Source organism: Psammomys obesus, unplaced genomic scaffold (assembly GCF_907164565.1).
Source record: "Psammomys obesus unplaced genomic scaffold, mPsaObe1.curated_primary_1811, whole genome shotgun sequence".
In the NCBI taxonomy this organism is placed as follows: Eukaryota; Metazoa; Chordata; class Mammalia; order Rodentia; family Muridae; genus Psammomys; species Psammomys obesus.
The window spans coordinates 17,474,548-17,501,385 of record NW_026596079.1 but is presented as its reverse complement, the minus strand read 5'-3'; the positions used below and the strand labels follow the sequence as shown (position 1 = coordinate 17,501,385).

Sequence of the window (26,838 nt, the reverse complement as noted above, 5' to 3'; positions counted from 1 at the left end):
AAGCCGGTAGGGCATGTTCTTAGTTAGTGACTGATGGCAGAGGGCCTAGCCCATTGTAGGTGTTGCCATCCCTGGGCTGGTAGTCCTGGGTTCTGTAAGAAGGCAGGCTGAGCAAGTCATGATAAGCAAGCTACTATGCAGTATCTCTCCATGATTTCTGTATCAGCTCCTGCCTCCAGGTTTCTTCTCTATTTGAGATCCTGCTATGACTTCTATCAGTGATGAACTCTGACCTGGAAAATGTAAGCCAAATAATCCCTTTCCTCCACAAGTCATGGTGTTTCATCACAGTAAAAGTAACCCTAACTAAGACACCCAGAAAGCCATTAACCTTTGTGTCTCATCTCCCCAGACACAAATCCCAGTTTTCACATATGTTTTCCTAAGTGTGATCCTCAAAAACTTTTGTGTTCCTCATATTTATCTCCACAATCTGGTATAGTTCCTCTGTAACAAAATAATCGTTAAATGCTTAATTCTGTCATTTTCTATAAAAAAACAGTCCTAGACAGACAAAAGCTACAGCTGGAGTCAGAGTCACAACTAAATCATTATCTTTTCTGAAAATTTGTTTTGTTTTGTTTTTGGAGACAGGGTTTCTCTGTGTAACAGAACTGTGGCTGTCCTGGACTCACTTTGTAGACCCTCACTTTGTAGACCAGGCTGGCCTCAAACTCACAGAGATCCACCTGCCTCTGCCTCCCGAGTGCTGGTTAAAGCTGTGCGCCGCCACACCTGCCTCTGACAAATATTTTTAAACACACACACACACACACACACAGACACACGCACGCACGCACACACGCACACACACACGCACACACACACAAATCCCTAAGAACTAAAGCTATTCATTTAATAGTTTTACCTCTTTGAGTATAAACTCAAATTGTGCAGTATCCAACAGCAACTGGAAGAGGATTTTGGGATTGTACCTAGAGTCTGTCAGAATCTGGTCCTTGATTTGACGAAGGCGTTTGTTGTTTGGGTCACAGGCTAGAAAGAGGAAGAAAAATTTCTCACTGATGAAATGTGTTGAAAACACCTATGAAATAAGATGGAGTCTTAAGTACCTCCCCTCATTTCCAGTATTTAAAAAGTATTAAGCAAAATGCCTACCTTCAGTACGTTGGCAAACATCACATGTCTACATCATGGAGTACAGCTGAACTATTTGTGACAACTGAACTTCTAACTATTCACAACATGGCCATCTGTCCCTGACTTACTGTTGAATAAACGACAAAGCTGGCAGCCATTTTGTAAGCATTTTAGGGTTGGCTTTTCTTATCTTCCCACAATTGCTGGGCAGGGCCTTCTGGCACCACTTCACAGGTGACTAGTTTCCTCATGTCCCACCTGTCTGTGCCTTTCAGATGCAGAAAGACAACCTGAAACTGCTATCTACAGGGATCTGTTTTCTAGGTTGGCTCTTGTGGTATCTGGTAATTTGAGTTTTGGGCAGAGTTCTGTCAGAAATAATTTTCTAGGCCTTAACTGTTTATATGAACAACGTGGAACATGTTATACTGCTTTCGTTCTTATGAGTCTGGCCTCTTGGTACCTATCAGTGGAAGTTGGTTGTGAGATTAACCCTCATGAGATGGCCTGGGCAACTGAGTCTAACAAACCTGACTGGCTGGCAACATTTCTCATGTATTGTGCAAGTTTAGCAGGTCCCCGTAACTCCACTGAGAGAAGATCCTTGGAAGCGTGGGCCTGCTTTTCTTTAGATTTGTCACATGTCCTTTTCCTTTTCTGATTCTGCTTTCATTCTCTGCGTGCTGTAGTAAATCACAGCTATGAGTACTCCCCATGCTGAGTTCTCTTAGGGAATCAGAGAAGTAGGTCTTAGGATCTGCTGAGCACAACAGGGAAGAAGGAATTCCCACAAAAACATGGCACCTCCACACAGGAAGAACGATACACGTGGCTGTCCTCCTCTTTAAAAAGGGGATGAGAGGCTCTCAGAGTGTTCTGTGCACTATCCAGGCACAGGGAATTTAAGTCAACCAGGTCAAAGTCACAGAGTTAGGTAGTGACTGACCCACAGGAAAACACAACAAATATCCTGGTTTTCAGTTAGCTTATTAGCTGCCAAGAAAAACCATTTCAAATGAAGCAGATAGATTAAAAGAACAGAGATAGAAGTAGTGGCTCAGTCTGCAATCCTACTACTTGAGGCTCCTTAGCACTTCAAGGCCAAGTGGGCAACATAGCTGAGGTGCAGACCAGCCAGTGCTATAGAGTGGGTGAGATGCTGTTTCAAAAATATAGAAGTAAATCCGTAACAAACACTGATATTTCTCAAGATGTGTTTACAGGGCCAATTAAGAAACAATTAAAAAAGTAGGCTATGGCAAAAATACTTATAAGTGAAAGCCATTTAGAGTACAAACAAAGTTGAAAGCTCCCCGATGACCAGGGCTGAAGCCCACGGTCAGAGAACCAGTGTGTCACCGGTGCAGCACTGCTTCCCAGCCCCCTCCAGCAGCCCAAGAGGCCGGGCAGGCACATCAGGCCCTGTGTGTGAGCTCAGGCGGCATGGAGTGTTTCTGGTAATTCAGTTGTGATGAAGCCTGTAGGAGGCCACTTTGCACACTGATTTCTACAGTCTTCCATCAGGAGAGACTCATGACACCTGCAGAAAGGCTCAGCTGCTGTGGGACACTGCAGAGATCTGATAGTTCATCCATTCTCCAGAGGCACCTGGGCAGACGAGAAATGCTAGCACTGGTTAGACAAAGAAAACCCCCAAAAGGGAGTTCCGTCTGTACTTCCCACCTTCTTTCTTGAGGAAAGGTCTTAGGTATTTCAGGCTGGCCTTGAACTGACTATACAGCTGAGGACGACCTTGGACTTCTAATCCTCCTGCCTCTGCCCCTCAGAGGTGATTACATGTGTGTCCATACGCTCAGTTTCAGCCTGTTCTGGGGCTTGAACTCAGAGCTTTATACATGCTAGGTAAGTTTCTGCCATCCAAAGTGTATCCCTTGTCCCTTCACTTGTGATATTAATTCAGGTTACACAGAAGACCTGACATTAACTTGCTTTCCCCTTTGAATGGGGACCTTAATTCAGGTAAGGGGCAAATGATTTGCATGATTCTACACATCTTAACATTTGACTTCTTGGTACATATGAGGGGCTAGTCTTCCCGGGCCTGAACATTTCTCTTTGATCTGGTCCTGAACAATTCAGGCCAAGAAAAGTACAAGAATTGATCCTGGAACCGAGGTAACCTCCTAGCCACCTTCTGCAGCTACTTAGCTTTGCTCATCTGGGTGTTGCTCAGGCACTGAGGTACAAAGCACTGTGGCTTAGCTTCTGCTGTGTGGAAGCCTCAGTGGGCCAGGAGGCGTGACAGATGCATGCACATGCCATGGCTGGAACAGCAAGTCGAAGTAAGCAGTTACTTTCCCCATGTGTAATTCATGCCCAGAGAGGCAAAAACATATTCACGTACAATATGGGGATAAGCTAAAGTGAGAACTTGTGTTATTTATATAAATTTGATAGGGAAGATTATAAGCTGAGTTACTGGGCAAATTCTTGAAATCAGAAAAGGAGTTTGTGTAAAAGAGGAAAGTCAGTGTATTAAAGGCAGGTCAGTGGGGCTGGGGAGATGGTTCAGGGCAATTCCTGTTTTTCCAGAGGAGAAGTTTGTTCCCAGCACCCATATCAAACAGCTCAAAACTGAAATTCTAGCTCCAGGAATCTGACACATACCACACACTCATAGATAAAAAACAGGAAGTCTTTAAAAGCATGTGAATTAGATGATTAAATTTGCACTGAGTAAAGTGAACGTGGACTTACATACCAAGAAGAAAAATGATGCAAAAACCAAAAAAACAGCTTATATGAAAAACATTCAGGAAGCTGGAGAGAGTTAAGAAGGAATTCTACACATTTTTCAAAGATGTAAAGCATGTGTCAGAAAACAAAACCCAAGCAAGAAAGCAGAGAGCTTTACAGGACTGCTGAATGCACAGCTCAGTTCAAGGTAGTAGCATGCAGTTCTAGATGAGTTCTAAATGAGCATCTCTGAAGAGGCTCAGGGTCTCAAGTGTTCTCTACTGTTTTCTGAGATTTTATCATAGGTCTTAAAGTCATAGCTCATGGGTCCTGTGGAGGCATTTCTCACAATGTGTAAAGCTCCTGAACCTGATGACCAAACTATATGGAAAGGTCTCAAAGAGGGTCATGATCAGAAGAGGCTGAGGTCACCAAGTTACAAGCTATACCCAGTAGGCTCACCCATTTTCTCTACTTCCAATTCTGATCACATCTATAGTCCAGATTTCTTCCATTTTATCAAGTCAAAATCTTCACAAGAGCCTGGCCAGTTCCTAACCTTCTGGTGTAGCCATCTTTGACTTCCTCTGTTCATCTACTCCAACCTACCAGAGACTCATTCTGTGATCACTATAAGTTTCACACACCTAGTTCTGATTTGCTACCTGGGGCCTTTTGTTAATTTCCTGGAGCTGCTTTAACAGGTTAGCATAAACAGCAGCTTAAAACAACACAAATTTAGGTTTTTACATTTTAGATTTGCAAAATGTAAAGCAGGGTCTACTGTACTGAAACCAAGAATGTCAGCAGGGGCTGGCAAGATGGCTCAGTAGATAAAAGCCTTGGTTTCATAATCTGATGACCCAAGTTCAATTCCCAGGTCCCAAATTGACACCTGAATGTTGTCCTTTGACATCCCATATGCACAAGGGCATGCGTCTGCACGCACGCAGGCACACGCACGCACATGCACACACACACACACACAGTCAGAGACAGACAAGAGAGATAGAGAGCGAGACAGAGACAGATAATATTCTTACACACGGGAACAAAAACATAAAAAGAATACATTTTGAGACAGGGTTTCACTGTGTTGTGTAGCCCTAGCTGTCCTGCAACTCATTCTGTAGACCAGGTTGGCCTTGAAGTCACAGAGATCTGTCTGCTTTTACCTCCGGAGTGCTGGGAGTACCACCTGACTATTTTTTTAATGTCAGAAGAGTTGGATTCTAAGAAGTACTAGCAGGTTAAGAAGGTATGTCCAACCTGTGGTGTGAGGGCCACATGCACCCCAGAAGAGCTATGAATGTGGCCCACTCACAGCCATGTTATAGATGACAGCATCATACCACAATCAAAAGGGTAGGTAGCCCTAAATCAGGGGCAAATTGCTCAGCTTGTTCCTTTTACCCTCTAAAGGCTGCCTATACTCGTTGGCATGAGCCCTTTCTACCTTTAAAGTCTGGCTGGTCAAGTCAGATGCCTGTGCCACTTCTGTTTCTGATCTGCCTACCTCATTCTCCTGCCTTAAGGCTGTTTGTATTACACAGGGTCTACTGGGACAATCTAACATAGTTTCCTGACTTTAAGTTCAGTAGTTTAGCCACATCCTCATTCTTCCACATGCCCTGTGAGGTTCAAGAGATGAGGGCATGGGCATCTTTGAAGGAGGTGGGTAGAGGCACTGTTTTGCAGACTGTCACAGGTCTGCAGTTACCCCTTTTTATGTCTTCACAACTGACTACCCAGTGTGATCAGTGACAAGCTTCTTGAACACGGGAGCCTAAAGTCCCATGTTTCCCAGCCACCTACCAGTGCCTGACAGATGCCATCTGCTCAGGAGGGCAGCTGACCTCTCCAAACTGACACAGAAATGACTACCTTAAGCAGTCAACAGCTTCCCCTGCAGAGCCCACCCTCTGCTGAATGTTCTACATTGTTACCAGGCCCTCTCTGCCCAGAGCTTTACATGCAGGTTAGAAGGCCCCTCGTGTGCATTACCTGAGTCGGCTGTGTGGAGCATCAGCCAGCGGATGGCAACATTGCAGTCTCTTAGGCAGTTCAGCAGCCTCGGGATGTTGTCCAGAAGCACCTCCTCCCTCAAGTAACCCTCTTTCAGGAACTGCTGCACCTGAGCCCGCACTCTTTCACTGACACTAGCGTACCTGCTTGCCTTTGGAAATTAAAAAACCAACAAGCTGGAATTAGATGGAGGAAGGGCTATCTTGAAAATCAAATTTAGCTGAATCCCTTGATAAGTACAAGCTTTTCCTTTTTCTATCTAACCATTCATTCCTTCCTTCCCACTTCCCTTTTTAAATAATGTCATTTCTATCTGAGGTAACAATGGGAATTATAGTTACAGTGCTAAGGGCAAATGGTTTATTGGATTTTTTTTTTTTTTTTTGAGACATAGTCTCACTATGTTGCTTGGAACTTGCTAAGTAGACTAGGCTGAGCTTTGAACTCACAGAGATCCACCTGCCTCCACAGTGCTGGGATTAAAGGTGTGTTCCACCAAGACTGGTTTCATCAGCCATTTTAGTATTACTTAGAATTCTGAGACTCAGTTCTGGTTTGGGGTGTGGTTAAACACTGGTGGCTTGATTCTTCTGTGTACTGTTGTCTTTGTTTAACTGAATTGGACTGGGTGGTTTCTCTGATCCCTTCAAACCTTTTTGTTTGTTTATTTTTATTTATTTTTTATTTTTTCATTTTTGAGACAGGATCTCACCATGTAGCTCTGGCTGTCCTGGAACTCACTATGTAGACAAGGCTGTCCTCCAACTCACAGAGCTTCACCTGCTTCTGCCCCTGAGTGCTGGGATTAAAGGAGTGCACCAGTCTGCTGGCTTGATCCCTTCAACTCTTAACTTGAATGGAAAAGAGGCACAGAGAGAGGCTAAGCGGCCTGTTCTTCCTGTTGCAGTTGATCGAAAGCTCTAAAGAATCCTCTTACAATGCCACAAGGGATTCAAGTGACGTGAACAAAACACGACAGAAGTTTCAGAGCAAATATTGTTCTATGTACAGTGGAAACTATATGACCCAGAAAGCCAGGCTGGAGAACAGAGCCATTAAGAAATATTAAGTACATGCTTGAGTAAGAGAGTTTATTTATATTCCTTTATCTACTCAGCTATTTCCTTTTGCCTGGTGTTCTTCCCAAAAAAGAAGAATATGGCTATGTAATTCAGAAATGAGTATAGCGTCTTGTGCTTAAATAAACCAACTGTGCACCAGAAGGGATGACTTAATTACAGTAAAAGAATAGCACTCATTTTTCATCTCAGCATTCATCCTACTGCTAAAAGCTTCAGGCCAAAACAAAACAAAACAAAACGAACAAACAAAAAAACAAACCCTTCATGCCAACTCTGTTCATAGGGCATGGTCTTCACACACTGGTCTTCACTGTGGTCTTCTCACACTGACTCATTTTAGGTACTGAATCTTTTTAATTTCCTCTATCTCTCAAGTTGAAAACCTATAACTAACTGATGTACAGATTTTGCCTTCTAGTCATGCAGTAAGATATCTAGAAGCACATCTTCCAAATTCCATGGGTGGTGTACCTAGTTCATTTCCTACATGCCAGGCTTGACACCCATGGTTACTTTCCAAACCTACCTGTTCTTTGACATTTGAGAGGTCCAAGGTATTGTTTAGAGCAGTTCTGGCAGCTTTGTAAGGTTCCCAAGCATCGGCTAGATTAACAGTGATGCCCATGTAAATGCTGATCACCTGAAAGAGGAGACAGTCACTCAGTATTTGTCCAGCATCTACTTCAATCAAGAAAAGGGCTAGAGAAAAGCCAAGTTATGCACAAAACCGCCCTCCTTTTCCAGTTTTAATTCATGTTAGCGAAACCTTGGGTTCTCCAAACAAACACAAGAAAGAACTCTTTGGACTTGCTATCATGGTAAAGTAACTGAGACAAACCTTTTCTTCCAGCTGCTGAATACTAGATTTCTAGATGAGGAAAGTTACAGGGAAGAGAAAAGCAGTGTCTGAAAAGAGAAAGCATTTGCTTTTTTATTTTTATTTTCATTTTTGAGGTGAGGTCTCTCTGGCACCATTACAGCCAGCTCAGTTTTCTTAATTACTTTTATGCTCTTAGAAGTCAATGATGGTGTTGGCAAGATGGCTCAGTGAGAAAATGCATGCAAACCTGGTGACTTAAATTTGATCCCTTGAACTCTGGCATTTGTGCATGATTAACTACATGTATGTACATATGCAAGCATGCACACATGATCACACAGCCTTTAAAATCATTGAGGACTCTTGAGAGCTTTCCGACAAATCTGATATCAACATTAAGTGATTTTCAGTTTCTATTTTATATGTATAGGTGTTTTACCTATACTTATGTCTGTGTATCATTTTGTGTCTGGTGCCCACTGAGACCAGAAAAGGGTGTCAGATTTCCTGGAACTGCGATTATGCATGGTTGTGCGTTGCCATATGGGTGCTGGGAATCAAACTCAAGTCCTTTGAAAGAGCAGCCAAGCTCTTAACCACTGAGTCATTACCCTGGCCCCATTTATTAACTTTTAATCTTGCCTTCCAGAAAGTAAGTTTCATTAATAAATTCCTTTAAGAGTAGTTTTACCCATTTCCCACAAACATTTTCATATTACACAACTCTAGTTTTTTTGTTGTTTTAATTTGATATGGTTCCTCTTTTATACAAAAGCCATCTAGCTATGAATTTTTTTCTCAAACATTTAAAACATATCTTTCTCTCTGTGTTTGCTTTTTTGAGACAGGGTTTCTTTATGTAGTTCTGGCTGTACTGAAACTCACTCCAGACAAGGCTGGCCTTGAACTCAAGAGATCCATTTGCCTCTGCCTCCCTGAATGCTGGGACTAAAGGTGTGCACCACCACCACCCAAGCACCACCACCTCCAGGGCTAAATGCATCTTTTAAATTAATGCTTAATTATAATTAAGATCTGGTTACTGCTCAATACACCTAGCCTTGTTGTGTAAACCTGCCTAAGACATTATACCTGACTGGTTGATTCAAAGGCCTAATACCAGAGGCAATTCACTGCATTACCCTAAAAGCTCTTTGCTCTAGAACATTTCATATGTAATATGTATGTCAACAGTTTTACATGAAACAAAGTTTACATGTTATAAGGACATCCCTACAGTAATCTAAACCTCAAGAGAGCTAGCATAGTCATCTTATAGGTAAAACTTAGCTGTGAAAGTGAAGTTTCTATTTAAAATTTGACTAATTAGGTGAACTCTGCTAGATTAAGTTCATAAATAGCTGACCTTTATTTATAAAACAGAAAGAATGAACAACCCTGGCTTTTCTCAATAGCCAAATTAAGAATACATTTCAATATATAGTTTTACTTTCAGAGTATCTATTTTAAGAAAAATATTGCTGTGTTTGCTTAGAATTTTTTTACTAACTGGGTAGTTCTTCACATCATGATTCATAAAACTCTCACTACATAGGACAATTTTGCTCCAGTGATTTTTGTGTCCAGTTATTTATAACATTTTTCGGCTTCTGGGTGAAAGGCAAAAGAATAGGGATGAAAAGGTGGCTCTGGAGGCAAACAAGCTTAAGGACCCGAGATAATCCTTGGGACCCATATAGTAGAAGGAAAGACTCCCCAAGCTGTCCTCTGATCTCCACACATGGAAACATACATAATAAATAAAAGAAATTAAAAAAAAAAGAGTTCTGTTTAAATTTTTTTTTAAGATTTATTTATTTGGGCTGGGCATTATGGCTCACATCTGCAATCCCAGCACTCAAGAGGCAGAAGCAAGCAAATCTCTGTGAGTTTGAGGACAGCCTGGTCTACAAAGTGAGTCTAGGCTAGCTAAGGCTACACAGAGAAACCCTGTCTCAAACAAACAACAAAAAAGAGATTTATTTATTTGTTTTATGTATATGAGTGCTCTGTTTTCATGCACACCAAAAGAGGGAAATCAGATTCCATTATAGATGGTTGTGAGCCACCATGTGGTTGCTGGGAATTGAACTCCAAACTTCTGGAAAAAGTAGCCAGTGTTCTTCACTACTGAGCCATGTCTTCAGCTCCTGTTTAATTTTTTTTTAAATTAAAAAGTATATTCCATACAATATGCTTTGATTATGTTTTTCTCTTTCTCTAACTCCTCCCAGGTCCTCCTCATTTTTGTACCCACCCAATCTGGCCTTCAAGTCACTATGTCCCCTAAAATAACCCTGAGCTCTTGATCCCCCTGCCTCTGCACACTAAGCTTGGGTTCTAGTTGTGTATAACATACTTGGCCCCAGGAAGCTAGTTCTGTGACAAATTTACAAAAGAGGGAGGAATACTTGCCCAGTTATCTGGAAAGTACTTATCCACGATCTCTCTCATTTTTGCTTGGTGGGTGTGAAGAATGGAAGGTTCAAAATAGAGAATCACGTACAGCATGGCAGCTTGATTCGCCAGGGCAGTGCTACGGTGCTCTGGCAGAGGATAGGCAGAGACCTGCAACACAACAGCAGCCCATAACACATGCTTGAAGCCAACAGTCCCCGGGAGCTCTGTTCTTATCTAGAACCCACATTCTCTTCCTTTCGTGACCTGACTCTACTGTAGTTCAGTGCCTTCCTTACAAAAAGAGAATGTCTTAACCCTGCACTGTGTGCTTGTCGCCATTTTTTTTATCTTTCCTATCATACAAGGACAATCTCTCAGAACTGATGGACTTCAATTAAATAAAACCACAATTTTATCACTTTCTATTTGTCCATCAAGAAATTCTTCCATCATTCCAATGGAGTTTCTTTATTTTATTTTTTATTAATTACAGTTTATTCACTTTGTATCCCAGTTGTAGCCCCTTCCTCATCCCCTCCCAATCCCACTCTCCCTCCCTCTTTTTCTCCTATGCCCCTCCCCTAGTCTAATGATAGGGGAGGTCCTCCTCCCCTTTCATCTGACCATAGTCTATCAGGTCTCATCAGGACTAGTTTCTTTGTCTTCCTCTGTGGACTGTTAAGGATACTCCCCCCTCAGGTGGAGATGATCCAAGAGCAAGCTCATGAGCTCATGTCAGAGATGGTCCTTGGTACTATTATTGGGGAACCCTCTTTGGATACTAAGCTGCCTTGGGCTACTTCTGCGCAGGGATTCTAAGTTATCTCCATGCATGGTCCTTGTTAGGAGTATCAGTCTCAGAAAAGACCCCTGTGCCCAGATTTTTGGTTCTGTTGCTCCTCTTGTGGAGCTCCTGTTCCCTCCAGGAGCTCCTCCTTCTATCTCCCCCTTCTTTCCTAAGATTCCCTGTACTCTGCCCAAAGTTTGGTTGTGAGCCTCAGCATCTACTTTGATACACTGCTGGGTAGAGTCTTTCAGAGGCCCTCTGTGGTAGGCTCTCTGTGGATGAGGCTGTCCCCTAAGCTTCAATTTTTGTAGAAACTACTTTTCAGGCCTCTTTCTAAATATCAAGAAACAAGAGAATCTAATTAACCAGTCAGAACCAGGAATACAAGCAAACTCAGCTTGACTCTTCTGTTAACGAAGGCCACAATGGAAGGAGAAACTGTAACACACCACTGTAAGAAATGAGCCACAAACTGAGTAAGGAGAAGAGTGTGGTGAGGGATGGTGAGGAAATAGCATGGACTATGATTCCATGCACATCTGAATTCAAACTGTGGTTCTGCTGTTCAGGTGTGTGACCTGCAGAAAACTCGTGAAGGTATCCAAGTCTTTTCCTACATAGCAACATGGAGATAATGATGTCCACTCTGTAGGATTGTCATGTTGTCATGTGCAACAGAGCAAATGGTATGTGAACAAACCTTCTGTGAGGCTGGCCTAGAGCAAATTCTCAGCAAATGGTAACAAAAAGTATAAAGACGTTGTATCTGTACATAGTGCCTGATTTCAAACATTAAAAAAAAAAACCAAAACAAAAACCCAAACCCAAGAATCAAAAAGTCTTATTTCCACTTAATATACTCATATAAAAAAAGGAACTGGTCACCAAAGAGAGGTGTCCCAGAGCAGATTTGCTCTATGACAATGACATCCTAACTTGTGTTAATATAGATACACAGGAAATCATGATTTTTTCCCCCTCAGAATGAAGTCAAGTGGTAACTCCCTTGAGCAAGGAAGCAAGAGTTCCTCCAACTGAAGAGAAGCCACAGCACAGCAGTGCTCTTCGGGCTCTTTTTAGTGATGTAGACACTAGTGAGGAATGTGAGTTGATGTTAAGATGCTGTAGGATCTTCCTAGGCCTGCTCAGGCTGCCAGCTCTGTCTAGACTGCCCCTCTTTCTGCTGCACTCTGTCACTGGCGGCAATCCTGTCACCACAGGTTTCCCTCACGTCACCCATCTGGTGGCCCTTCCTAAGCCATAAGTCCACCCAGGATAGGGAGCAGAGCCTGTCTTCTTTGGACTGAGCCACGAATGAACAGATTATGTACTCAATAACTGTCTCTTGAACGGATGACTTAAAGGAATGCACCTTCTTTCCAACCGCTCACATCCCATCTTCTCTCAGCTCCTTTCCTTGACTCTGTAGCACTGTTCAAAAACTTTTACAAATAGTTTCTAGCTGCTGTTTGACTCACTGGACGAAGAAAGAAGAAAAGGAGAAACCAAGCAGTAAGGTAAGTTCACTTTTTAAATTATTAAGGCCCTCTGATTCCTACCTGGTTGTAAATGTCATCAGACCTCAGGCGTCCAATGACCATGCTGATGAAGGTTTCGTTGATGGGCACTCTCTGGAAATAGCTCTCAGGGTAGTTGGGTGGTCTTTTGGCTCCTGGCTGGCTGGAATACCCTGTACTTCGTAGCAGCTTACAAATATCATCCATATTTGAATCAGCAGAAGAGCGAGCAGCACTGAGTCAAGTTCATATGAGAAACAAAAGAAGCAAAGAAATCATATATTAGCAACATGTAAGTTACAAAGGGAAGGACTCCATCCAGAAAGAACAATGGGTCCATTAGAGACTTGTAATTCAAAAGGATACATTTGAAAAACCTATTTGAAGGGTAGGTATCGGTTCTCTATAAAGGTCTACAACCTACTTTCCAAATCTTTGGAGCTGTGTTTGTCTTATCATATTTTCCAAATATAAAAAGCAATACAGTATTTGGAATACACTGTAGAAAACCACAGCAGGGTTTGAGTTGGTGTCTCAAGGTCAGTGGATATTAAGAGTAAAGTTAGCTTACAGAAATAAGATAAATGAGGATGACAGACAGCCTACATCTGTTCTGGGTATGTCTGGACTCCAAATGATTTCAGGGTCAGGTCTGACTGAGAAATGTGTGACACAGAGTACATGTGTAAAGGTGTATGCATATGTATGCACAGATAGATTGTGTGTGTGTATGAACGTGTGTGCACATTCCGAATTGTTGAGACAGGGTCTTACTATGACGCCCAGCTAGTCTCAAATACTAGTCTACCTTTTGCCTCTGCGTCCCAAGCGCTGGGAGCACAGGTGTGCACCAGCACACCCAAGGTTATATAATTATTTTTTAGAGTTCCTTAGGTTTTAGAATTCTGGAAAAAGAATATGAAATTCAGCCAACATTTTCCATACTAAAAAAACTTTAAAAATATGTTAATGTGGCTTTACACTACTTAGCTTTTTTGGCAAGCTGCAGAGATCTAGTAAAAATATCTGGAATTTTTCATGCTAGAATAGTGACTCTGTAAGGCATGAATTCATTGTAAATAACCTTATATCTGATATCAGGATCTCCTTCACCACTACTGAGCTGCCGCAGTGTCCCCTTAACAAAGGAGCTCACATTCCAGGGATCCTGTTACCCAAAGGCCAAGGTCTGAGTTTTCAAAGTTAAGGTCCGTAAGTAAACACTTTTCTTTTCTTTGTCCTCACAGTATTTAGTTTTTGCTTCTCACTTGCAGAAGTAGAGGCAAGGCCATTCAAGTTTCACCCTCACACTTGATCTTTTCCAAAAGGCCCCGGGTGACTCACATTTCAAACATGGATGTAAGACAATAAATGGACAAATGGACGTGAATGAATGATCTGCAGCAGTGGAAAATCCCTCCAGAAACATAAATTTGAAAAGAAACAGGCTATAGGAGGTGCTCCAGGTCAATTTAGAGGAGGCAGAGGGCCAGCAGGTGCGGAAGACAAAATCCCTCTGTGGAGGCCCTGTCATTGGTCAATCCTGTGATTTCTACTCATCATATCTTTATCCTAAATTTATAAATGGCCCCTTCTTATTGGCCATTTCTTCCCTGAGATGGTTTCTGACATTAAATTGTATGCAGGGTTGTTTATTTCCTGTGTATATGTACTGTGCCCTTTAAAACAGCATTTGTTTTTTTAGACTTATTGTGTGTGTGCAGATACTTGTGGCGGTCAAAAGAGGGCACTGGATCCTACAGAGCTAGAGGGATTGGTGGTTGTGAGCTGCCTGGTGGGGATAATGGGAAATGAACTCAGGTCTTCTAGAAGTTTGCAAATACTCTTAAGTGCTAAGCCACTACTCTAGGCCTATATATCCATTTTTTGGGACACATTTCTTCGAAAGACTGAGAACCTGTACGGAAAGGGCTGAGATTAAAAAGCTGTCAAGGTGGCTCCTTAGAACCCTACTTCCTGCAGCCACACAGCTCTGCAGACTCATGTAACACCAGACCTGGGATGTTGTTTCTGTGTCTATGCATTTATGGGGTGAAAATCCACTCTCAACCTGATCCAGAATGATAGCTTTTCGGTCACATTAGAAAGATAACAGAAAGCTTCTTCGTTTCTTTATGTGTGCTAAGGGGTCTTGTTTGAAACCTGAAAAAGTCAACTTTCAAAGAAAAAGAACACTTGTTAAGAATTTCAAAATTCCTTAACATTTATCCTCAAGTTAAAGTATTCCAAGTTCAGATTCCTGTTTTATAAGACAACTGCATTATCATCAGGGCCCTGACGGTCTCTATATTGCTAAATCTTAGATACAGCATTTTGTATGTAGTACATTGTTTTCATGGAGTGTAATCTGTTAATTATAATACATAGAAGGGAACAGCTATATTCTTTCAGTGTGCTCAGAAGATGTATGTACTTGAGCATCCTGCACCACAGGCCACTGTTCCCAATGGTACGGGAGCATGCAAGTGCACTTCATTCAGAGCAGCATTTTGGGCGTATGCAGGCTCGGCCAGGAATACCTGTATCGATAGTAAGAAACCAGCATTCTCTCTCTGACTTCTCCTTCAATCTTCTGGTCAATGACAAGCAGCATTACTCCGTACAAGTATAGAGCTTCACACTATGAAGAGAAAGGACAATGGCCAAACTTGCAAGACTACTTCTGTGCAAAGAGTGACGTCGACAATGTACAAATGATCATTTTGGCTACATTCCTTCTGAAAGTTGTATTTATATTTCAAGGTAAATGTATTTTTTTTCTACAAAGGGCTCTCAGCTTCTGTGCAGAAAGAGCTCTAAAATCTGACTAAAAAATAAATTTTAATTCCTGGGGGGCTGGAGACAGCACAGTGGTTACAAGCACTGAATGCCCTTCCAGATAACCTGGGTTCAATTCCTAGCACCCACATGGCAGCTCCCAACTGTCTGTAACGCCAAGATCTGACACCCTCACACAGACATATATGCAGGCAAAACCTAATGCACATAAAATAAATTATAAAAAATTTTTAATTCCTAGTGATTATTTTGCTTGAGATACAAAAATGGAATCTCAATTCTATGAATAAGGATGGCCTCGAACTAAGCTTCCTATCTCTGCCTCCCAAGTTCTGGGGTTGTAGACATGGCCACCACACTGGCTCTAACAGACATTTCTTAAATGTCACCATGTACAAAGTACCAGCTTGATGTCGTGGATGCATAAGACTGGACTTCTTACACAAAGGAGGCTCATACCCAACAGGATCTTTATTCCATTAGTAATTTCATTCAATACCCACACATTCTAAACTCAGAAGATAATTACCAAACTAGTTTCTTTTCATTGAGGATTAGGATTCTTTATATATTGATGCTACTTATGGTGATGATGACAGGGTCTCTCTATTATTTAGCCCTGGCTGTCCTGGAACTTGCTGTCTAGACAAGGCTGGCCTCAAACTCACAGAGATCCACTTGTGTCTGCCAAGTGACGGGATTAAAGTCATGCGCCACATGTCCAGCTGTTTCATATTCTTGAATTTGTACTTTACAGTCATTATTACTTACCAGAAGTTGTTTTCCATCCTCATTAAGAAGCACAGTTTCTAAGGTTTGCTGAATATAAACTCCTTCATTGAGATCATCGAGGTATCTAGAAGTGAAATGCCAGGCCAAGGTATTAAGGTAAGCAGGTAACATCTTTGAGGAAAGGCCTTTTGGAGACAAGGCAGGACAGCAGGCATTCTGGCTTCAGTTCTGCTAGTCCTTGCTATGTTTATGAACCTTAGTGTCTTATGAGTGACTTGGGGCCACAGGTTAACACTGACAGCTATTCCAAGTCAAAGGAACATTTTCTGCTCCTGAGCTACAGAACAGCAGGAGCTCGGAAGCAACAGCATAGGAACATGGAACGGTGACTAAAGGATGATGAACTGGTAAACTCTTAAGAAATGCTAATATGAGCCAGGCCTGGTGGAACAGGCTTGTCTTCCCACTGATGGCAGAGGCAGGGGGATTGTAAATTCAAAATTCACATGCAAAACACAGTAAAAGCCTATTTCTTTTTTCTTTTTTAAAGATTTATTTATTATGTATACAATGTTCTGTCTGTATGTACACCTGCATGCCAGAAGAGGGCAGATCTCATTATAGATGGTTGTGAGCCACCATGTGGTTTCCGGGACTTGAACTCAGGACCTCTGGGAAGAGCAGCCATGCTCTTAACCTCTGAGCCACCTCTTCAGCCCCCTAAAAGCCTATTTCAAAACAAAACAAAACAAAAAACTTAGAACGATAAAGGTTAGTTTCTAAATTAGCTTTGCATCTAAAGTGTTAGAATATAATCACAAACTGAGGGATGAAAGCTAGAGGACATAGCTGAGCAAACTTATCATAACCCTTCACAAGAATGGGAGATTATAATGAAACTGTGATGATGGGTGGCATGGGTGAGCTAACTGTGGAACTGAGAGAGGCACAATGTTCCGCTGGGTCCCATCTTCTCTGCTATCCCACCAGAACAAGCTGTTACAAAATCCTTCAATACCTGTTTAAGTCTACGATGTATTTATGCACACTTTGAAAGGCTAAATAAAATCTGGTCACAATTTCTATGTTATTTTCCCGAAATTCTTCATCTAAATCCTGTAGTTCAGGTTTGGCTTCCAGTTTGCTTTCCCAGAACTCCGGACCCTGAGAAGGGAAACACACTTGTGTTAAAAGTCAGTGATGGCTTATCTGCTGGAAACATTTCCAGGTTGTCTTAAAATTGTGCTTTATGGTTCTTATACATCAAAATTCAAACAGAACAACAGAAAGAGGGTAAAGCAAGCCTAGAATAAAAATCCCTCTGGGTGAATCTTAACTATGATTAGCATGCTTTTAAACGTATTTTAAGGTAAAAGGCATTACGTTATAGGTTGTTTGCTTTAACTGGTTTATACTGCACTAGGACTTTCCATACAGTACCTTTCCTTCTATTATTTTCACGTTAGGAGTTGATGTTAACTTTGATTGAAAAGCTGTCCTTTTAATGCCCTGTAATTATTTGACAACTTCAAGCCTCATGGCTCCCAGAGAAGAGCTCCTTTTATAGAAAGAACAGGAATACCAAGGCCACAGAGAAAAGCACCTTAAAGTAGCTGAAGTCAAATATGATGTCTCCATATCTCTGCTGATCAGCCCGGTCTTTCAGCCGGAATACAGCAGGAATAAACTCGGACAGCCGCAGCACCTCAGCAATGATGGCATTGCCACAAGAAACGATTCTCAGGATTGCCTGACCACAGAGGTTGTTCTCAGCCAGGAAGTCCAACATCGTGAGGGTGACCGGCTATTCCACACCTGGAGGGTGGGAATGACTAACTGGCTTCAGAGCTAGGGCCTGTGGATCATGAGGAGAAGCCAGGTCGGTGGAACAAATGGTTGCTCCATTAAAGAACCTACATGGGGAAAAAAAGAAGTTAACAATTTTGTTAAATATGTGTACATGCTTTTGAAATACATACACAACTCCTGAAAACTATGCAGTGAGTTCTGGTATGAGGAAAAGGCATTTATTCCCCAATATTCAGAGAGAAAGGAATGTTAGTGGTCAGGTTACCTCCTTCTTTTCCCCTTCTTATTCAGCTTGGAACTCCAGCCTACGGAATAATCTCACCCATATTTAGGTTACATCTTCCCTTCTCAGTGAAATATCTCTGAAAATATTCCTAAAGGCAGACCAACAGATGTGTCTCCTGGGTGATTCCAAAGCCAGGTAGGTTGAAAATAAAGATTAGCCACCACAGGACCTCTGCTAGAACCACACTCTTGGCCTTTTTTTTTTTTTCTTCAGGCCTTTGCTTGCTTCACACAAACACACACACACACACACACACACAAAAAAAAAAAGTACAGCTCATCTTTGAGCCAGAATGGGGGCTACTGGGCATGCATGGCTCTGGTATAACCTAACTGCATACAAACATCCTACTATTTTATATTTTCACAAGTAATTGAAAACACTACAAGTCAAGAGACATCCCTGTACATCATTTTGATGCATTTATCCAATGGACCCACAGGTATAAACATGTCCACAATTCCTTTTAAAATTTCAGAGGCTGGAGAGATGGTTCCACAGTACTTGCTATTCTTACAAAGTTCCTAGCACCTACACAAGCTCACATCTTTAACTCCCGTTCCCAGAGATACAACGCTCTTTTCTGGCTTCCATGGGCATCACCCCCCTGGCCCCAACAACATACATACAGATGTGCACACATATGCATAAATAAATGATAAAAATTTAGATACCAGTTTCTATAATCTTATGAAAATGATGTATCAATACTAAACCAAAGTGGCCTATAAATACATAATTCAGCATGTAAGCAGAAATAACTACTCATTTGTCTTTTATTCTAGTACACTAAGGGTGATTTACCACCCAGCATACAAACTTCTGCAACTGAGGTTAACAGCTCACTGTTCTGAAAGTTTTTGAAGGCAAAGATCCATCTTCTCATCCAACCACCCTGTTCTGAGTGCCTCTTTGTCATGTTGAGGCGAAGATGTTTTGAAGAATGCAATGTTTTGAAGAGTGCAGTGGTTCAGAGCCTGGTTGTATAACACAATCACCTAGAATTGTAGAGTTTCTGCTATGCAGGGTGGAGGCAGCCCTAAGCATCTTTTTTATAAGAAGTTCCCCACGATAATTCTGATGTGAAGCCAGAAACATTAAAGAGTGGAAGATGACTGGTTGTCTTAGTTAGGATTTCTACTGCTATAAAGAGATACCATGACCATGGCAACTCTTATAAAGGAAAACATTTAACTGGCACTGGCTTACAGTTCGGAAGTTTAGTCCATTGTTGTCATGATGAGAAGCATGGGACAGACATGGTGCTGGTGAGGTAGCTGAGAGTTCTACATCTGGATCTCCAGGCAGCAGGAAGAGACAGCAAGCCACCAGGCCTGACTTGAACTTCTGAAATCTCAAAGCCTACCCTCAGTGACATAGTTCTTCCAACAAGGACACACCTCCCAAAAGTGCCACTCTCTATGTGACTATGGGAGCCATTTTTATTCAAACCACCACACTGGTCTTGAGGAGAACTGCATTAAATATACAGGAGGTTTACGATGTTAATCTTTGTATGCAATGTGATTCAATATGAAGACTATAGAAAGTGATCTCTGTCTCTATGAGCAGTCTGCAGTGAGCTGAGCAGAACGTACTACAGAAAAGAATCTGTACAAGAGATGAAGTGCTTAAAAGTGTGGTCAAGATGACTATGGGGATACCCATTTGCCCGGCAGCCTGGGCTCTTTACTGACTGCAGTTGGGAGACTGTTCTGATTAGGCTGGGTGACATTCAGTAAGTTGAAGTTCTAGGAAGTTATAGTGCAAGAAAGTAACCCAGAAGCTATAAAAAGACGTATTTTAGAATATAACAATTAAGACCTTTTCTGTGACAAATAATTTGGAAGACAGGTTTGAAATGCAGAAGGAAGAGACAGGATTGAGTTCAGAAATGTTCAAAAGACCTCACAGGATAGATAAAGAAAGCAACTGCCTAACAGAACAATGGGCAAGGTATGGATGCAAAGGCTTGATTCACAAAATATAATCCACTTAGCTATATCATTATCTATTGCCTTCTAAGATGCCAGCTTCATATTTCAGCTTCAGGAAGTCTACTGGTCCCCAAATTTGTACTTCCCTTTCTGTTGGTATCAACAGTAGGGAGGTGATGAATAAAACCAAGAACCAAATATAATTGATACTTCGGGAGTTTTTGAGTGAAGAACATTACTAAATTCGCCAATAACTTCTACCTTAATGTGTAGTCTTCTAACACCAGAGACTCAAATGATGAATAATTTAATAGTGAGGCCTTCACTGTAGGCAAAATTAGAATATAGAAAGGCTGCTGAGAGCACACGAGAGGGTGACCTTTACAGCCATGGAACGTTCCTCAGTGTTTCCAGCAAGTTCACTTCTGTTATGAGCTATCTGTTATGGTTATCAATTACTGAGAAGCTATGTAACCAGTTTTCTATATTTCTCTTGGAAGTCTCTACCATTGATTCAATATTTAGAAATGTCTTCATCAGGTAGTATATAAAGGCAACAACTCGTAGTTCACTCCTCAATGATATTTCCTGTGCCCATCTCCTTTCTCACTGTAAAAGACAAAGTGGCCAGACTCTTACTTTCCTACCTCCCTTGAAGCTCTTATTATACATGTGATCTGGTTTTAGAACAATGTCATTTAAGAGAAAGTCTATGGTGGGGCTTCTAGGAAGTAGTTTTTACCTTCAGATAAAAGGGGAGAAGTGGGAAAGGGAACTTTTTCCCTTGCCCTGATTGATCTCCTGCTTCCTGTCTTTGAATGTTGTCTAGGAAACACTTGATTTTGGGAGCTGCAAAGACTGAGTTACCTATTTTAGGTAGGGTTGGAGTGGGGGCAATGGCAAGAACCAACAGATTGTGGTGCAAAAGGATAGAAAGAACATAAATTCTTGATGATATTACTGGTTTGCTGATTCAATTATGGAACTACTTACTTCTATAACTGCTTTTATGTGTTCTATAACTGCTTATGTGTTGCTAATGCAGTTCACTTATTCAGCAACTATTTACCCAGAGGATATAATAGTGAGTAACACCGAACTCCAGTTATCATGACGTTTATACAGCATTGAGAGTAGGACATATAAATTAACCAACACATATAGGCTATGATAAGTGGTGTAAAGAAAAACCTGCTTTAAAAGATGGAACAAACGCTGGATTATATAGAGTTGTTCTGATAAAATGATGTCTGAACAGAGACCAAAAAGAGGAGAGGGAACACCCAGTAAGCATATCTGGGAATGGTTACGAGCTTCTAAATGGTCTCCAATGACCTCTGCAGGACTCCTGTTACTCATGCTCTAGACAGGCTCCTTATCTTGAGTTTGGGATGACTTATGGAATCTCCCCTAGAACAGACATGACTGCAGACACCATTTCAGAAGTAAGATTACAAAAAGACTGAGTTTCGTTTTGGGTTCTCTCTTTAGCTTCCTAGTTCTGGGAGAGCAAGTGGTCACTGAATGTGAGAGTCCTGTGTAAAGATCCTAGTGCATGCGTGTGTGTGTGTGTGTGTGTGTGAGAGAGAGAGAGGGGGGGGGAGTAGAGGGGGAGAAAGAGGGAGGAAGGTAGGGAGAGAAAGAGCGAGAAAGAGAGAGAGAAAGAGAGAGTGACTTAAGCTACTAGGCTGTGGGGAAGTTAGTTCCACATCAATAGATAATGATCAGATCCAGAAGGAAGGCATTCTATACACAGCTTATAAGTAAGTATGAAAGTCCAGGACAGACTTGGGCCAGCTGTCCTTGTGATTGGAATAAGAATGGTCCTCCGGTAGTAAAAATGTTTGGGAAGGAATAGAAGCTGTGTCGGGGCGGGGGGTGTGTGTGTGAGGTTGGCAGTTTAAAATAAAAAGCCCACACTAGTACAGTTAGCTTTCTCTCTCTACCTCATACCTGTGGATTAGGATGTAAGCTCTCAGCTACTGCTCCAGTCCAATGCTTGCCTGTTGTTGTGTTCTCTGCCACAGTGGTTTTGGACTCATCCTCTGAAACCATAAGCCCCCAATAAGTTCTTTCTTCTATGAATTGTGTTGGTTATGGTGTCTCTTCACAGCAATAAAAAGGTGACTAAGACAGTGCTAAGGAACAGTAGGGTGGCTAGGGTGTCTGGAGAAGGGTGAACAAAACTAATGGAGGTGTTCTGAATCAGGTCTGCAAGCAAAGGATGCTGAGAAGTCACTATAGCTGCCCGGAACTCTTTCACTACGGAACCCTATACTACACATTACAGTACACATTCTTAACAAGTCTTTTTAGTATTCTCATTGTTATCTGTGTCTTAAACCACACTACTTAGTAACAGGCTGAGCTTCAGGCAATTCCATTTCCCAGCACTGATGTGGCCTAACATGGAAAATGAGAGAGGAAAAGGGGGAAAATAGTCCATCATGAACAAAATCATGACCTACTGAGGTCTACTGAAGACTAAACTCACTCAAAGTTAGACAAGATAAAACTTTGCCCTCACAAAGCAAAGGCCAAGCTATGCTTAGTAAGTGTAACTGCTGCTCCTAGTTGTACATACACCATAGTACAAACAGCTGGATCTTGGAGACACAGCTTAAAGCAAAGCTGTGACACCTGTGCTCTTCTCCATCTCTCCCAAGGGACAGACAGACAGACCTAGCTCTTGCATGTACACATTCAGGAAAGATCAGACTTGAGATGATGATATAAATCAAGACTTTGTGTGTTAATCTCTTGGCCTTTAAGATTATACTTTAAGGTTGAGAACGGTGGCACACCCCTTTAATCTCAGCACTCCAAAGGCAGAGGCAGGCAGAGTCCTATGAGTTCAAGGCCAGCCTTTCTGCATAGTACGTTCCAGGCTAGCTAGAGCTTCATAGTGGGGGCTCTATATAAACAAACAAACAAACAAACAAACAAACAAACAAAACATACTGGTCACTCTAAAAGGACCCAAGAAAATAAACATATTTAGCAATGGTTCAACAAACTTACCGGCCTTTACTAACTAAAGTGATTGCTTCATTGAAACTTGCTTTAAAACAAGTGTTTTTACAGGAATTTTTTTTAATGTATAAGAAAAATACCGACTACAATTAATCCCTTTCTAGTGAAATATCATTGCTTGTAATCTGTTCCACCACATGAAGAACACTGAGTTAAAAAAATCTCTTACAATGCAAGCATCTCACTACATTTTTGAAGACTGATGTCAAGACAACATCAAATGAAAGAATAAATCACTTAATTACATTATCACATCTGGTTGCATTACGACATACCAGATCTAACCAAAACTAGTTATATTTTCCCTGTAACTTATTTAACTAGGATATTTTCTAAACTGGTGTGGGGTAACAGAATCAAAAGACTACCATTATAGATGCTTAATCATGTTACCATTTAAAACAAAAGTATCTATAGCTTTCAGTTGAGCCTTTTCCTGAATGAAGTCAAATAAACACTGTAGAAGACCTTCCATTAAATCGTTTTTCTAGAGATTGCCTTCACACAAGGGATTAATAAAAAACTTGCTAACACAAGTACTCTCACTCTAGGTTGAACTGTATTGTTAATGGCATGGAATGAAACCACAGATCTTAATTCCCTTATTAATATTATTTTATAAGTTACAAAGTGTGGCAGCTTTATTTTTTGGAAACTGGTACGGAACCTTGATTTTCTGTATAGGAAGAACCCCTTGTCAAAGGGTCATGCTTTCAAGAATGACATCCTGATTCCCAGTAAGTACAGAACAAAATTTCTTTAGTAAATTAAAGTGTGCTAAACAAAGCATTGTTGCCCTGATCCAAAGGACAAAAGAAGATGGATATATTTTTATTTTATTTTTTTACAAAACCTCAGTTCCATAAAGAAAGCAACACTTTCAAATCCATAATGGATGCTCTCCCAGAAAAGTTCTGGAATGAGCCGGATCAATCTGCATTTATCTTTAGTAACATTTAAGCGGTTCTCAACCTTCCTAACGCTGCGACCCTTTAACACGTGCTGTGATTAACTCAACCATAAAATTCTTTTTGTTGCTACTACATAACTGTAATTTTGCTACTATTATACAGAATTACGATGTAAATATTTAAGGAGACAGAGGCTTGCCAAAGGGGTCCCTTGACCCACAGGTTGAGAACAGCTGACCTAAGGAGCGTGTCTTTGGTTGTCGATGGAGGCAATAAAACTCCTTCACTATCCTTCATCTATAAAGAAACCAGGAGTCCAACTTTTTATGTCCCTATCATAGAAGAACCGGGACCCAGTGAACTCACCTCCTCCCCACCAAATACAAAGGACTTGGGCACCATGTCTCAGGTGAGTGAGGGGGACTAGGATGTAGAGGAGCAACTTCCTCAAACTCACAGTGCCTGACAGAACTTTCATTCAATCCTCTCGCGCGTGTAGAAACCCTCACTTCAGTGACTATTCGATTTCTCGTGAGTAAATGAAAAATAAACCACATTCGCAAGGCACCGCTCGGAGAAACTTGCAAGCTCAGCTCCGGGCCAAGCAGCTGAGCATCGCCCTTAAAGCTTCAAAGAAGCACGCCAGAGCGATTTCCGTTAAGCCACGGCTGAATAGCAAGGACGGCGCCCCAACTCTGCAAGCCTTAGATTTCCCCGCCCGGGTGGCAGCAGCCCACGGGGAGGGAAAGAGCCGCGAACGCGCAGGCGCGCTTCGGACTCACCTGTCAGCCGCCCGACGCCGGCCGCGTGGACCGGACGCCCGGGTCCCCTCTCCCGTCCGAGGGATCCTAGAGTCCGGACCTGTAGAGGTCCCGCTGGCAGTTCCCTGGTTTCTGCTCCGGTTTCCCCCAGCCCGTCACGTGACCGAGGGGCGGTGGCCCGGGCATCATGTGATCGCTCGCGGGCGCGGACTGATGACGCAGAGCGCGCGGGGAGTTTCAGCCGCTGTAGGAGTGGGCTGAGGGAAGTGATTGGGGCCTGAGCGTGCGACGTTCTCCTAGATACAACCGAACCAGGTGGGGCAGCCAGGTAAGACCGAGAAGGCACGGTGGACGGGAGTTTGGCGGGCGTTGTCGCCTCCCTCTAAGCTCCGGCGACCTGGGCCTGGCTGTCTCTCCACAGGAGCAGCGAGACGGTGGCAGGTTATCCACACTGCCGCCTCTCGTGGAGGAGATCACCACTGTGTGATTGATTCAACTGACTTTAAAAGACAGAGACACGGACAGGTAGTTCATTGTACTCAAGGCCACAGGTGCCATTTCACTTTTGCAAGTGGAGGTGAGGAGTAGCCTTGGTGTGAACGAAGAGGGGCCGTACCTTGTTGGGCATGGACATACTAGCAGTGTTAGGAACTGAGATCCCCTGTGGAAGGGAAGGAGCCCTGGGTGAGGGACAGCCTCAGAGAGAAGGATGTATACATGCTGGCATTTTGAAAAAGGAGACACAACTCTTGCTGAAGTCGTATGAGCCCGCCATACAACTTGAAGCAAGTCAGCAGCCTAACTTCGTGGTTGCTCAATGCCTACTGTGATGCTGTACAGAAACATGTAGTTACACTGTTTTCCTATTTACGTTAATTATTGGCGTAACTGACAGCAACTCTTCCAGGAATATAAGGGAATCAAAATAGTGTCCTGAGCCCAATAGCTTGGTGAGACCCTTAGGCAATGCCTGACTTTGGTGTAGATTGTCTTGGAGGCTATAGGTGATGGGGACAAAAAAGATAAATGTTGTTGGAAAGAGGATCCAAGAAGAGATTGATTTAAATTGGTGTGTTTTCACCAATATTAAAATGACATTTTGTCCTCAGATGATTTTTTTTGTAGTGAGAGGCTGTACTGTACCAGTTAGAATTTTATCAGTATCTAGCCTCTGCTCCATGGATTCTAGTTCATGTCCCACACCCTCCAGCACCACAACCAAAATGTTCTCACATGATGTTAAATGTTTCTACTCCAAACCCCAGCTTAAACCAACCTGGGATAGTGTTAGAATGTGCAGGTGTCCATAAACCAGGTACTATATCCTAGTAGTTTAAAGGCATCAGAAACTAATGTCTTTCAGTTTTAGAGGCTGAGAATTCAAAGGCCAACTTACCATCAGATCCAGTGTCTGGTGAAGACATGTTTTCTGGTTTGTACTGGCATGTACTTGCTGTTTTGTTGGGTGGTAGAAAGGCAAGAGAGTTCTCAGAACATCCTTTTTTAGGGGACTAATTTCACTTCTCCAAAAGGCCTTATCTTCTATACCACCACTTTGGACATAGGATTTCAATATATCATTTGGGGATGCGGACCCAAACATTTAGACCTTAGCAGATAGCTGAGATTAGAGGAGGCGGAGAAGTGAAGACTATGTACACACGGAGGTGTGGGGAGGATTAACAGTTGTGAAATGGGACTCTAGACAGCTCACTTGAAAGAGACGGAAAGAGATGAGAGTCTGGAGAAATGCAAACAGAGATATTGTTCCCTAAGAAGGCATAAGAATCACAGTAGTGGCCTTTAGAGCAGGCCCAGGGAAGTGGGAGAGATGGAAGCCTGGCAGACACCATGAAAGGACTGAAAGAGAGGATTTTGAGACATACGGAGGCATGCCTATAGGAGAGTTTTGCTGCCAGGATGAACACACAGCATGGGAAGTAATCAAAAGGGTAGGTGGGAGGATGCTTTTCTTTAAGATTAAAGAAAGATTCCATTGGCTTGCTGTGGAGAATGGTGTTGGAGAAGGAAAGGAGAATATCTAATGTAAAGTGGAGATGGCTTGAATGGGCGCAGTCATTTCATTCAACATGAGAAGAAAACAGAATGCAGGAACTGAGGCCTGTGTGTGGGGAGGGATG

The 26,838-nt window shown here is 42.2% G+C and overlaps 2 protein-coding genes across 5 annotated transcripts in view; one reads left to right on the top strand and one right to left on the bottom strand.

Annotated features, from left to right (window-relative positions):
• The window catches only part of Washc5 (WASH complex subunit 5), a 50,466-nt gene extending 25,624 nt beyond the window's left edge, over window positions 1-24,842 (bottom strand). Inside the window, exons 1-10 of the mRNA XM_055626413.1 lie at window positions 24,719-24,842; window positions 17,564-17,873; window positions 16,979-17,124; window positions 16,000-16,084; window positions 14,970-15,070; window positions 12,472-12,664; window positions 10,141-10,293; window positions 7,432-7,545; window positions 5,803-5,974; window positions 869-996 (exon numbers count right to left, since the gene is read on the bottom strand). Coding sequence (XP_055482388.1) covers window positions 869-996; window positions 5,803-5,974; window positions 7,432-7,545; window positions 10,141-10,293; window positions 12,472-12,664; window positions 14,970-15,070; window positions 16,000-16,084; window positions 16,979-17,124; window positions 17,564-17,749 — 1,278 coding nt within the window. The 5' untranslated portion in view covers window positions 17,750-17,873; window positions 24,719-24,842. The remainder of the gene's footprint in view (window positions 1-868; window positions 997-5,802; window positions 5,975-7,431; window positions 7,546-10,140; window positions 10,294-12,471; window positions 12,665-14,969; window positions 15,071-15,999; window positions 16,085-16,978; window positions 17,125-17,563; window positions 17,874-24,718) is intronic.
• Window positions 24,843-24,914: 72 nt separating this feature from the next.
• Nsmce2 (NSE2 (MMS21) homolog, SMC5-SMC6 complex SUMO ligase) overlaps window positions 24,915-26,838 on the top strand; it is a 219,189-nt gene continuing 217,265 nt past the window's right edge. For 2 of the 4 annotated variants that reach the window (XM_055626457.1, XM_055626460.1), the window contains exon 1: window positions 24,921-25,025. The gene's annotated coding sequence lies outside the window, so the exon portion shown is untranslated. Of the gene's footprint in view, window positions 25,026-26,838 lie in introns of all 4 variants that reach the window. The other 2 variants (XM_055626459.1, XM_055626458.1) reach the window with 2 other exon arrangements.